The following is a 13,490-nucleotide window of genomic DNA, read 5'->3' on the forward strand; positions in this document are numbered from 1 at the left end:
TACCTACTTATCCCTCTTTGAATTAGATCCCCTCCCAGCCAAATAATATCACTCAAAAAAGTTATTCTTTTCTGTAATTTATTTATTAAAATTATTTTTAAAAAAAACTGCTTGACAACTTAAGCTCTCTTAATAACAAGGTTTCTTTGGGGCATAAATTCAAAGTTCCAAACAGTTAAAGTACATATAAACTTTTAGAACACAACCCATTTTATCCATGAGAGCACTTGTGCACTAAAAATTGTGTATACATTATTTGTTGTAACATATACCAGCTGGCAATGGTATTTGCCAGGAAGAATTTCTTGCTCATTTCTTGAAAGGAATGAGATATATAGGACTTTGGCATATGTATCTACTTCATTTCAAAGATGAACAATTCTGAATTTTGTGTCTAGGCCTTATAATTCTTTACGTACAGAGTAGAAACAAATGAAATAACTAAACATTTACAGGTTTAATCATGTATGGTTTCAAAATCAGGAATATGAATATATATTCAAATTTTTTCTATAAAAATCTATTATTATGGAAGAAAATAATTAAACTGTATGCCTACAGCAAAATGAAAGGGATATATAAAATTTTAATTATCACCATGCACACTGATCCGACCAGGAAAGACTAGAATCTTGATATTTCAACTACACTGACTATTCTGTACCTATTTTCTTGAATGTCCTTTTATCTCTGATAATAAAGTGTGAATTAACAGGACCATTCTAGAGACCAGGAAATGGTGATCATGAATGATTTGGTAAGTTAAGACAGTAAGTGACAGAGTAGAACCAGAAACTCATTTTTCTAATTGCCAGCTTAGTACTTCTTATTCTAGACTGTATTAAATGTGCTGCCACAAGGCAAACAATGTCATTGTTGGTCCCATTTTAGAAATAGGTTGTATAAAAGTTTCCTTTGTGGTCAGGCAAAAGACACCCATTATTTAAAAAATGTCAATGACTGATCATTAATGACGAAATGTTTTTACACCTTGTTTATTGATTCAAGTTGTCCTCCATTTCTACAAATAATCATTACCTTCTAAGTTTGGTAAGAACAATCAGAAATTACTGAGAAAAGGGATGTTGGATATCATCTTGTCTATCATCTCAGTGGGGAAACTAAGATCCAAAGAAATTTTCCAGAGTTATAGTGTGAGTTGATGGGAGTCTCCAGACTTTTAGTCCAGGGCTATTTATGGCACATGGCACTACCTCAGCAGATCAGTATTCTGAAACTGTGGCGTAACTGAGAGGATGTTCCTGGGACCATCAGTCTTGATCAATGTTATCAGTGTTGGGAGTTTGTTTGCCATTTTACCTCTTTATTTTTCTCATCCATTTATTCAATACACTTTCATTTTGTTGCCTGATGTTTTGGGAGTGGGGATAGTGAGAAAAAAACAAGTTAAAAGCTAAGTGGCAAACGTGATTTAATTTAATTTATTTTTGATTTTTATTTATTTTTTTTGCAGGGGAATGAGTGAGGTAAGGTTGGCTGGAATGTAGAAAAGTTGCAATTTTCAATGGAGAGAAGGCCAAGAGAGATGGGAGGGATGGCCTTCCTACTGCCAGGGCCTCTGCTGGGCACTTTTATGGAGTTATCTCATTCCCCTTAACACCCCTTTAGGTATAGGGCCTGTTAACCTCATTTTACTACTCATGAAGAAATTGAGGATCAGAGCAGTTTTGCAATTTACCCCACAGTCACACAGCTGATGTCAGATTCAACGCAGGGTCTGTATGGCCGCGAAGCCTGTGTCCTTTTACTTTTGCTGTAGAGTATGTGAAAGGTGAACCAATGAAAATAACAGTAACTGCAGTGCAATATCAGTAACAGTAATAATGATAGCATAGTGCTTTACATATGTGCTCTCTTTGAATGGGGTTAAGTGAGCACATGAACAGGACTGATAGGGTGTCTTCATTAGTGAAGCAGGCAAGGGAGAAAGAGGACATATACTTAAGATTTCCTTTGGTTTACTTTGCTTTCTGAAAAATAATTGGAAGGCTCAATTAGTTTTGTTTTGCCACGTTTATCAGATTATTATGTGCTTGATGTGGGTGGATGGGTTGGTGTGTGATTGTGTGAAATCAAACCTGATATATTCAGAAGAATTCTCCCAGTGGATAAATATGCCTTTGGGTTTGATATTGAATTTTGTAATTAGTGATCTCTGTTCCTGTTTACTGAATGGGATTTTTAATCTGTACCCAGGTCTTTTCCCTTCTGAAGCTGAATGTCATGTATACTCTTATTTCTTTTGGGGACCCACAAAAGATGTATGTTAAACTCCAATGAAAAAGTAAGTTATACTCCTAAATTAATCTCTGGTAACTAATTTTATATTAGTCTGCAGCTCCAGTTTTAGAATTAAGCCCAATTCTCATATTTGGAAGGCCATGTCCAGTTCTGTAACACTGTGTAACATAAAGGTGGTGTCAATTTATAAATAATTACTGTCTTCTAATGAATTAGTGCTCATTTACAACTATCATTTCGATACAAACTTCGGTAAAGATGGGTTCCGGCTCCAAAACTGGATTTTCTGTATTTAAAAATGTCATTCTAATTCGCAACTCCCCAAAACTGTTACTACGAAAGAACTATGCCATTCAGCCTAAAAATAAAACCTCTCACCCAAACTACACTCCTTAATAGCCACATTTTAATCTACATAATTTTAAGCTAAGTTGAAAGAATCCATTTCTAGCGCAGTGATGTCAGACAGGAGTTGGAACTGGGACAGTGTGAAGGGGATAATTTAAAAGCCCCCCCCCCTGCTTGGAGACACCTCAAGAATTTCTAGGCTCACAAGGGAGACGAAGGAAGAGATTTTAAAAGCTCAAGAGTGCTGCTCTCGGCAAGCCCCTGCGGACACAGGCCGAGCCGGCTGCGGCGAGGGCCGCGAAGAGTTAACAAGGGACCGAGCCCCCCTCTCCTCGGGCTCTCCGCGCGCTCCCCCCGCCCTCCTGTCCCCACCCTCTCGTTTTGGCAAGGGATTAAAGTGCTCCCCCCTGTGGCAGCAGTGACCCAGAAATGAGTTTGATTCACACAGTCCTTCCTCCATAACCAGCCAAACGCCCGTCCGAGAGTGCCTCCCTGCGCGAGCGCCGGGTGTGTGCGCGCGGGCGAGAGCAGGGGCCCGCCCGGCTCCCCGCCCGCCAGTCAGTCCGCCCGCCCGCCGCGGCCCGAACTCATGCGGCGCGGAGCGAGCGGCGAGGAGCCCAGCGCCGCGGCCGAAGCCCTCCGCAGCAGGTACGCGCGCGGGCCGCGGGGGGCGCGCGGGGAGGGCGCGCCGGGCGAGAGTCCGCGCGTGTCCGCGTGTGGGTCTGTGTGCGCGTCCCGATCCCGCGGCGGCGGCGGCGGCGGCGGCGGCGGCGGCGGCGGCGGCGGCGGCGGCGGCGGCGGCGGCGGCGGCGGCGGCGGCGGCGGCGGCGGCGGCGGCGGCGGCGGCGGCGGCGGCGGCGGCGGCGGCGGCGGCGGCGGCGGCAGGACGAGCAGAGAGGCTCAGCCATATTTGATGGTTTTGTTGCTTTGCTCGGGAGTTCTCGGGAGTAATTTAATGCCGAAGGTCGCTGCCTAGTGGAAATAATATAGTACGTCATTAATATGGCGCCAAAAGATTGGGTTCTCGATATGTAGCGAGGAGGGAGGGCACGCAGCCGCCGAGTGCAGCGTTACTATCCCACCAGTAACTTGGGCATTGCCGGGGCGGGGGCCAGAGGAGGAGGAGGAGGAGGAGAGGATGATTTTTGGATCCTGAGAATTGATCTATGTTGGATTAGTAAGTTTTATTATGATTATTTTTCAATTTTGGGGAACTGAAGACTTAGAGCTTTTTCTTCTTTTGGGTTTGTGAAGAACATGCGGTTTTCAGGCGAATCATCAATTAAAACGCGTTCAGGAGCAGAAGCCCAGTTTAGTTGGCTTTAGTTTATTAGAATTTTTTAAAAAGCCGAAGTGCATTAGGTTGCATGAAAAGTGGAAAGCATAGTAGCAAGTTGGTAGACAGATGGCAATGGCAGAACACAGGTCCGTGTACATATATGAATCCAGAGTGTGTGTGACCGTGGTGATGGTGGTGGTGCGGGGGGGAAGGGACGACTGTATTTGTCCAAACATAGGTGTGTGTGTATAGGTACATCTATGTAGGGTGGCCGCAGCCTTAGCTCTTGTCACCGCGTCACCACATGTCCAAAATATTCATTGCATCAATTCAAGGGCAGTGAGGGAGGGGTGGGGGGGGGGTGGAGGGACAGTTTAGCAATTAGATTCTTCCAAATTGGGTTTCCAGTGATCAGACCTTTTACTTATAGCGAGACTGCCTGTGAAGTGTAAAACCCTTTATCGGTGAAATTAGGGAGGAGTTGCACTGGTAGAGCAAACTACCGATTAACCATGAACTTAAAACGGCTTGCAACTTGCAACCTTTGGCACCATCTGCAAATTGTGGAGGTGGTATCGCTAGGTCTTCGCTGCCTGAAATGAACGTGCAGTGTGCACCCCGGGACTGCAAGTTGCAAAGCCCTTCAGTACACGTGTCTTGTGCCTGCGAGTGTGTATTTGTGAGTTGGGGGCTGTTGTTCTATAGCTAGCAGGCTTTCCGGGTTGTTGGCGCTGGCTTGCAAATGCGGGAGAGGGATGGAATGTGGAATGTTGACCGGGGAACCGAATCCTGTCGGAACGGTCCCATTTGCTGGAGAAATTCGATCCCTTCCACCTCCTTCCCGCTCCCCCCGCCCGCCTGCGGGCTGGAGGCGGGGCCGAGGACGCGGCTGCTGCTCAAAGTGGTGGAGCGCGGCGGCGGGAGGCAGGTGCACGGCACCCGCCAGTGGGGGTGCCTCAACTTCCGCGGGCGTTTAAATAGCAGCCTCTCTCCCCTCCCACCGGTAATAGGTGACCTGGCGGCCGAGGGCGGCGGGGGGAAGGGGACGGGGGATACCCGGGAGCGAGCCTCCGCAGCACGTGGGCAGGTGCTGGGTGGCCCTGGGGCCAACTTTTGTGGCCCGCCTTTGGCGTTGGAGGAGAGGTGGCTCCATGTGGAAATGGGGGCGGGCGGCGGCTGAGGCGCTGCTTTCTCGGCCGCGGCTGGAGCGTCACCTAACGGTCCCAGCAGAGCTGCCGGGCCCCGGGTGGGGGGCTTCGGGGGCGGGGACGCCCGGCCCACCGCGCCCGCGCCGCGGGAACCCCGCACAAAGCCCGAGGCGCGGGGGCGGCCACCGCGCTCCCGCCTGGGGAACTGCCCGAAGCCCGTCGCCGTCCCCGCGCTGATTCCGGCGGGCGGCCGCAGGCGTTTGTTTGTTGGTTCCGCGCCGCCTTCCTCGTCGGATGGCTTCCTGTGACAGAGGTGATACACAGTTTCCAGAACTGTCTGGGGGCGGGAGCGGGAGCCGAACCCTCTCCGAGCTGCTCGCGGTCGCCGCTGCTCCCGCTCCCATCTCACAACCGTTTCTCGCCGGCGCGCCCGCCCCAGCCCGAAGGTGCCGCCCGGGAGGGACTCGGGGAGGGGGACGGCGCAGCCGTTTCCAGCGGCGCAAGTGGCTTCTACACGCGAGGGAGCGTTTGATTTGCAACTGGGGCCGAGCGGATTGGTGCAGCTGGCGGCGGCGGGGCGGGAGGAGCGGCGGCGGCGGCGGGGGGTGGCCACTTTCAAATGGAGAGGGCGGCGGCGGGGACGCCGCTGCGGAGGGAGCGGGGCTTGGTTGCGCCACGAGAAGGTGTCATCACTGCACCGGGGCTAATTCCGGCGGAGGTGCCGGGAGTTACTTTCCCCTCCTCCCGCGCTGTTGTTTCTGTCGCCTTGGGAGGAGGAGGAGAGAGAGAGGGAGGGGGCAGCGTCGGCGCGCGAAGCCGCGGCCTTGCGCACACCCCGGCGGGCCGCGGGAGCCGCGCGGTGCGTTCTCCGGTGCGGGGCGGCGGCCCAGTTCTCCCCTCCTCAGGATTTCCCCCCCCCCTTCCTGGGGTCCTCAGTTTTCTCTCAACCCACCCGCACCCTACCCCCTCCCACACGGGTTCCGCATCCACGGGTCCTTCGCCCCGGGTGCTCCCTCCCCTGTCGTACACCCCCGCCCCGGCTTCCCCACCCTGGGCTCCCCCTCCCCGGCGCGCGGGGGCGGCCGTAGTCCCGGCACCCCGTGAATGCAGCGTGCAAACAAAAAAGCGGGCGATTTAAACGTGCCTTCGAAACCCGTTAGGAATGCGTCGTCACCCGGAGACCGTTTAAAAGCAGCTTGGGCTGGTTTTCTAGTAACGAGGAGGGAGGCGCCCACCTCGCTTCGGCGGCGGCGAGGGGCTGCCGCTCTCTGTTTACCACAGCCTAGGGGGAATTTAAATTTTCTTTTTGTAAAGTGATAGCTGCAGTTGAATGACTTCAGACGGCTACATTTTTAGGAAATTGCGAGAGAATCTGAAGTTTCCATTAATGGGAATGCTTAGGGGCTTCTTTCCCAAAGGTTTTTATTAGGGAACTATTTTTCCTTTTTAGAAAACCCGCTGTGAAAGGCTAGCTCTCTAGTTACCTGTAGCTCGAGGCTAATATCTTTCGAAGTTAATGAACTAGTTTTAAGATCCAGAGAAATTATTTCCCTGAAAGCTGATTTAGGTAGTGATCCACCAATGGTTGGAGATTACTTTAGTAAGTGGTATTTGACCAAATCACAGCTAATCAAGATTTAATCGCTTTTAGGTGGAGGAAGGAAGCGTTCGGTGTAACTAGACCGTACTTCCACAGACAACACTCTTGATACAATAATGTGCGGTAGTAGAGTGGGCAACACACACTGGAGAGCTAACAGGATGTTCCGTGTGTGACACTCTAGCAGATACCTGGAACTGAGAATTCTTAGTGTTCTTTTGTCCTAAAGGTTTCAGTCTCATCTAATGTCACTTTTAAATCAGATGACTTTCGGATTGTTTGGTTATTTTGCTTTCTTCCTTAAGTTTGTGTATTTTTTATGTGTATTTGATGACCTGGCATTTTCAGCTACTTGTGTTACACATCTCCTTTCCTCCTTACACCAGCCAGAGATAAAGGCAGTAGAACTTGAACTTGATTCCATCTTAAGGTCATAGGCTGCTTTCCAAGAAGAAAAGTTGAGTGGGTTGTCACAGAGATTTTTAACTTTTGACAAAGGTTAGATATATGTTCATTTAGAAAGAAAAAGATCACCCCCCCCCCGCCCAAGTTCCTCCTCCATCACTTGACAGGTTTTCAGCCTATAAATTAGTATTTTAGTTTTATATTCGTTACGGAGGTTGAAAGAGTAGCTATAAAGGGAAAATAGTGAGAAATGATGAGTGTGCTGGAGAGACCAGGGAGAGAAACCTTTTTGGAATTTAAGAAAATGTTGTATTTTAGAAATGAATAATTGCTTAGCCCAGACACTTTGGGCAGAAGGATTAACTAAAAACAGAAACAGAACTTGGAGGACTTGGTGAGAATACAAGTAGATCTCCATGTGTTTCACCTTCATAAATGCTCATTTTTGACTTCAAGGAGCCCTTAGTGGCTTAAAGTATTATTACAGAAGTGGTGTTACGTGTACATTGTTGAAAATTAGAGAAGCAAATATAAAAACACATTCCTACCACCTAGAAGTCAGCATTGTATCGTTTTCCAGATAATTGTGTACACGTATGTATGTATGTTTTAATCAGAATGAGTCATAGTGTCTATACAGTTGTGTAAGGAGTTTTTGCTTTTTGGTTTTTTTTTTTTTTTCCCTGTTAGCTAGCTTGTCTCTTATTGGGAGATACTCAGATTTCCTCACTCGGCCCCAAAATATAACAGAGCAGCTTTGTCTAAAACACTGTCCAGTCAGAGATCATTTATTGCATCTGGTTATTTCCCGTAAGTAGGTTTTAGTCTGTGTAGTAACTTTTTGACAGAACCTCTGACATTGAGGAGGCATGCCTTTGGAATTAATCATGACTGGATTTGAAAGAGTTGGAATTAAACTAGCATTTTATTGTGATTTGGAAGTCTTCAATTTGGAGATTATTTGTTTGAAAACTACTTTAAAGACATTTGCGTGATGTTTTTATACACAGACTTGCTGGAAAAAGAATTATCAACTGTTTGTGTTCCAGTACTGAGGTGGTTAGAACAGCAAACATCAAGACATCAGGCATTGACCAAACGCTTTATCTTTAGGGTTTGTCAGGAGTGAGGAGGAGGCATATGAATGTCACAGTTCTGTTTGCTGCCTTACTTTCTGTTGGGGAAGCTCTTTCCTCATTTAGTAATACAGGGCATCTGTTACACTATTAATGGTCAGTCAGAATTTGCATTATAAACCCAGTTTTCCCACATGGTTAATAACAGTAAGACTTATCCTCTGGAGGAAAATATGACATCTTAGCCAATATCTTGCTTTTTATTTGGATTGGCATTAAAAATTGTTCAAACAGTGGGAGTTACACCAGTTAAAGTTTTTCCTCCCCTCTTTGTCCAAGCCTGTGATAGCTAGAACTGTCACCATGTTTAACAATACCTTAAAAAAAAATTTTTTTTTTCAGATAAAGGCTGGCTTTGTTTGGAATTTGTTAGTTTCTTAGGCGGTGTCAGAAGCCTGGTAGGAACCTTAGTTGGGAAAATTTTAGTTCCTGAGACAGTAAGTTGTTTCCTTGAACGTTTTAGTGTTCAGTCTATTTTGTCTCTTTTCAAGACCTGGCAGCACTTTATTTGGTTATGAATTAAAATTTGGACAATTAATATGTTTATTTTGTAGTATATAATACTTCAAAAAGTTGAGACTTAATTGCCATTTGCCTGGTGTACTTATACGAAAATATTGTTCTGTGATTGTGAGGGGTATATATTCTGATGTTTTCACAGTTGGTGGGCTCTAATGGAATAAGTTTACTCTGCATTCCTAATAAATGGAAGAGTGGCCCTTGGAGGGCCTTTTTACCTTTGAGTGGAAGTGACATCTTGTCTTTAAGTTTAGCTAGGGTTGACTGTCATGGAACAGAGAAAATCTAGTCTAAGGATATTATTGATCGTGACTCTGGCCATGTTATTGTGGCCTGGCCTTTATCTAGCCTAGACCTTGAATGATTATTAAGGATGTCTTCCTCACCTGAAAGCAACAAAAATAGATTGCCAGAAATGGAATAGAAAGCCTAGTCTCTGGGGAAGAGACTGGGTATTTCCATTTTTGAGTCCTTTATGAACTCTAGAGCAGTGGTATATTATGTGCGCCTAACACATGTTCAAGGACCAAGCTTTTGATGAATATTCTAAAACAAGTCAGATATTAACTTTTTGCTTTTGGTTCTTCAGGTAGAGTTAAGACATAATAAGGTGACTGAGGACAGTTGAAGTAAGTTCATTTTTAAAACTTCAGGTTCTTTTGGGCTTATTTGCTGAAGGAATTAATCCACAGTTTTCTCTTGGTTGCTCTTCCAATTGGCAATAATATATACTTTTTAATATTGAGCATTTAATGTTTGCACAGGAGATTTTAATTTGAGAATTCGTGACAGCTGCTAAGACAGTTTCTAAGCAGTTAAGTGAAGGTTTCATGGTTGAGGGTCCAAACTGAAGAATAAAAGAGCATTTTTTTTTTTTCTTTTACTCCTTACTCCAGGGTAAGCAGCAAGAATTGGCAAGGTTAACAAGTTGCTGGAGTTTGAGCTACCTGGTTTGCATTTGTTTAGCACAAAGTACACTTAACATGATTTAAGGTTTTTCTTAATGACTCATGGTCATTTTTATGAGCATCAGTTATTTCAGTGTTGAAATAAAATGATGCACTTAAAGATGTGTAGGCTGAGTTCTGGTGGCTTGTAACTTTTTTAAGGTCAAGGATACTTGAGATCCAAAACCTGTGGAATCTCTCCCACAGAAAAAGCGAGTTGCACCGAAATTTGCATGTCATTTCAGTGTTTGGATGAATACCTTTAAGTGCATCCTGGGATTTCAGTTTAGCATTTAAATTCTGGTGACTTTTTTTTATGATTTCTCTCTGATCCTTTTACATCGCTGTTAACCATGTATTGTGGTTAAAATGCCTGTCTAGAACAGTCATTTTTCTGCTTATTGGTCACTGACTTGAAAATCAGATAAGCGTGTTAGAAGTTTTTATAACTTAGTGTACACTGGCCCCAAGTAGGAGCCTCAGGGGTTTCCTTTGAGAAAAATTCATGGGTTTCTTGGCCTTTATTTAAGTTGCTTAGAGCACCACCCCCCCCCGCCCCTCCCTCTCACCCCCTTACTGCCAGTCTGTTGATTTATAGCAGGGATCAGTAAACTTTTTTTTTTTTTTAATTTATTTATCAGTAATAGTGGCTCACGGGCTTAGTTGCTCCGTGGCATGTGGGATCTTCCCAGACCAGGGCCCGAACCCGTGTCTCCTGCACTGGCAGGCAGATTCTCAACCACTGCGCCACCAGGGAAGCCCAGTAAACTTTTTTAGTAAAGGGCCAGATAGCAAATATTTTAGGCTCTGTGGGCCTGAGGGTCTCTATTACAGCTGTTCAATTCTGCCATTGTTGCGAAAGCAATCAGTGGACAAGAGGTAAATGAATGAATGTGGCTGTCTCCCAATAAAACTTTATTTACAGACAGTGAAGTTTGAATTTGGTGTAATTTTCAGGTGTTCTGAAATGTTCTTTTGATGCCCTCTCCCCAAACCATTTAAATATGTAAAAACCATTCTTAGCTCAGGGGCTGGACAAAAACAGGCTATGGACCCCTGATTTATAGTGATGCAGCCTTACTATACTATATGTACTTATAGTATATATCTGTAGTATAGTATAGTGATAACAGCATCACCTAGTCACCAGATTGTTTCTGCTGGGGCTGAATTCCCTTTCTGATAGGAATCTGAAATAGCAAGTTGAAATCAGAAGTTTGTTTGATAAATATGGAGGGAGTTGGCTAGTCTGAGGGCTGTGGCTCTTAACTCTTTGATTCCTGGATCCCCTTTGAAGATAGGATGTGTAATACAGGACCCTGTGTACCTAGGAAAGCACAGCTAGGGAGTCACACCCTCCAAGGGGACCAGGCCAAGAAGGGGGTATACATTATAACCTGGGGATATATCCAGAGGGAGATAGATCCAGAGGAAGATAACCTCTCTCCAAGTAGGGTGTATGTGTCACCAATCAGAAGTTAATGCCAGCTGCTCAGAGGACTCATACCCCTGTGATAGTGTCCAGGGAACTACTAGCACACTCGCCTTCCAGCTCTACCTTCTGTATGCTCTGCTCCACCAGGCAAAATGGCATTTGAGACCATATTCACATCAGCTTCCAGGAAACCGTGTTTTCAAGTTCCAAGTTAACAGACTGTTACTTACTGAGTACATTTTAGTTGTCGGCTCCCTGGTAACATATAGTCCATGGCCTTAATCTTTGAGAGATGACCTCTTTGTAAATCACAGGAGGTGTCCAGGAGCAGGAAGCCTGTGGTACAGGCACTTGGGAGGAGGGTGGATGGCACAGGAGGGCCACCCATCTTGGGAACTGGTCTTTGGTTCAGCCACTGGCTTTGCCCTAGACCTACCTGTCTGTGTGTCCTTGCTCATGCTGCTTAACCTCGCCGGAATTTATTGTATGTACTTGTCTTTTTAAAGTCGGGAAAGGTAAATTATCTCTAAAATGTGCTCTAGTTCCGCAATTATGATTTTATGGGTTTCTTTGGGGGAGGATTTCCTGTAGACACAATCCATGAAAAGGGTGAGACTCTTCAGCTTTAGCCTCAGAGAATACTTTCCAGACCTTGTTGCTTGGCTTTGAGACTGTCTTATGTTTCCATGACCATAATAACAAAACTTGTACAATTGTGATGAAATGTTTGTTTTCATATGTAATTCGGATGATGTGTAAATGCAGTTTTTGTTAAGTGTGCCATCTAGGTCTTCTAATGTACAACACTGGGAATCTGAATTTTTTTTTTAAACAGTACTTTAAAAAGTTTTGGTGACTTAACATTGTTAGTGGTAACTGATAGTTTCTGATGACCGGCTATAATCAGGGAACAAAGTTCCTCAAAACAGCTGCATTTCAGTCTGTGCACAGTGTAATTGTCATTAGCTGGTTGAGTCTGCTTTCTGCAGAAGCTGCTTTGTATATCCTGTATAAGAACATCTGGTTTGAGCATTTAAAAATCTTTTAAAATTACCCTGTATCACTTGGCATTTATTGGCTTATTCTTCCAAGGGTAGAATAAGGGGTTGTAGACTTCTTTCCATCCTATCCTTACCTTGGTTCATTCAGAACTGTCTCCTGCTAGCTAAGTTACACTTAGTTTTTTCTCAAGTGTTATTCTTCAATGAAGTTTTAGAGTTTGATCTGAAGATGTGCTTGTGTATGTGTTATAAATTAGAATTTGGTTCAGAGATCCCAAGAATATATTCTGAAGAGATTGGTCTTCCCTTAGTTTTCCCTGGTAAATTGTCAAAAGAAAAGTGTGAAAAGAGGACCTATAGGGCAAATAGGCTTTGTTTTTCATATGAATTCTGACTAATAGCAATGTGTTAAGGAGGATTCTGAAGTCACGCCTGGGCTTGCGGGGCGGGGTGGGGGGGGGCGGAGAATGACCTAATTTATTAACCATGCCTGCAATGGGTAGAGGAAATGGTGTGTTTGCTAACCATCTCTGGAATGTAGCTTTTTTTTTTTTTTTTAACTTTTTTTCCCGAAATAGTACTGCTCTTAAAGTGAATAGGAAGTTGAATATTTATTCTTTAAAGGTAGTTTAAACCCTAGTTTTCCTGTCTGCCTTAGTTTTTCTAATTGCATATGTTTTTAGTGACCTGCTACTGGCACTGGGTATTCTTATGTTTTGAAACCTTTACTTTTGAAGTAGATAATGAATGAGTGATGGTAGCATTTTACAGCATTATCCTGTTACCTTTTCTGTTTTTTCCTCCTGTGCGATTTTATCAGGTATTTTGAAACAAGACAAGCCTTTGATACCCCACCTGAGGAAGGAGGTGGAATATATATATAGTTTATTGATGGTTGCTCATTTTAGGCTGGTGCCTGCCAGGGGCCAAGAAGGTGTGTTCCCAGGGTCTTCTATAATGTGAGGAGCAGGGAGGAAAGGTTTTGGATTTTAAATCTTTACTGTTATAAATAGCGTAGTACAGGATCATGGTAAAAAATTGACAACATGTAAAAGGTCATAAAGGGAGGTAAAAGTTCCCAACCTATTCTATCTGGAACACTTCAGTCACATTTCTCAGAGATAAACACTATTAACCTTAATGTTCTTCCAGAAATTTTCCATGAGCATGCAAGCATTTGGTGTATATATTCTCTTCCCTCCTCTTTTATATGTAAATGGGCTGATATTTCATTTTTTTCCCCCCCTGCAGTTTGCTGGTGTTTCTTTCTTGATATGTCTTTGGTATCTTCCGTATCTGAGCATATAGATCTAACAGAAAGGAATTTTGGGTAGATGGAAATAGGGATAGAAGCTCAGAATTGGAGGCCAAGGTGCTTGATCGCTTTTATTGTTTGGGGTGAATTCATTT

At 44.7% G+C, this 13,490-nt stretch overlaps 1 protein-coding gene across 9 annotated transcripts in view; it reads left to right on the forward strand.

Annotated features, from left to right (window-relative positions):
* JADE1 (jade family PHD finger 1) overlaps positions 1 to 13,490 on the forward strand; it is a 195,588-nt gene that overhangs the window by 134,065 nt on the left and 48,033 nt on the right. The window contains exon 1 of one of the 9 annotated variants that reach the window (XM_036852515.1): positions 3,093 to 3,258. The exons of 1 other annotated variant lie outside the window; for it this stretch is intronic. Coding sequence is in view for 1 of the 8 variants with exons in the window: in XM_036852513.1 (XP_036708408.1) it covers positions 5,332 to 5,350 (19 nt within the window). In the remaining 7 variants the exon portion in view is untranslated. Of the gene's footprint in view, positions 1 to 3,092; positions 3,259 to 3,499; positions 3,600 to 3,672; positions 3,788 to 4,665; positions 4,893 to 5,013; positions 5,351 to 13,490 lie in introns of those variants that run through there. 7 more of the 9 variants (XM_036852522.1, XM_036852516.1, XM_036852519.1 and 4 more) reach the window with 7 other exon arrangements.

This window comes from Balaenoptera musculus, chromosome 5 (assembly GCF_009873245.2).
Source record: "Balaenoptera musculus isolate JJ_BM4_2016_0621 chromosome 5, mBalMus1.pri.v3, whole genome shotgun sequence".
NCBI lineage: Eukaryota > Metazoa > Chordata > Mammalia > Artiodactyla > Balaenopteridae > Balaenoptera > Balaenoptera musculus.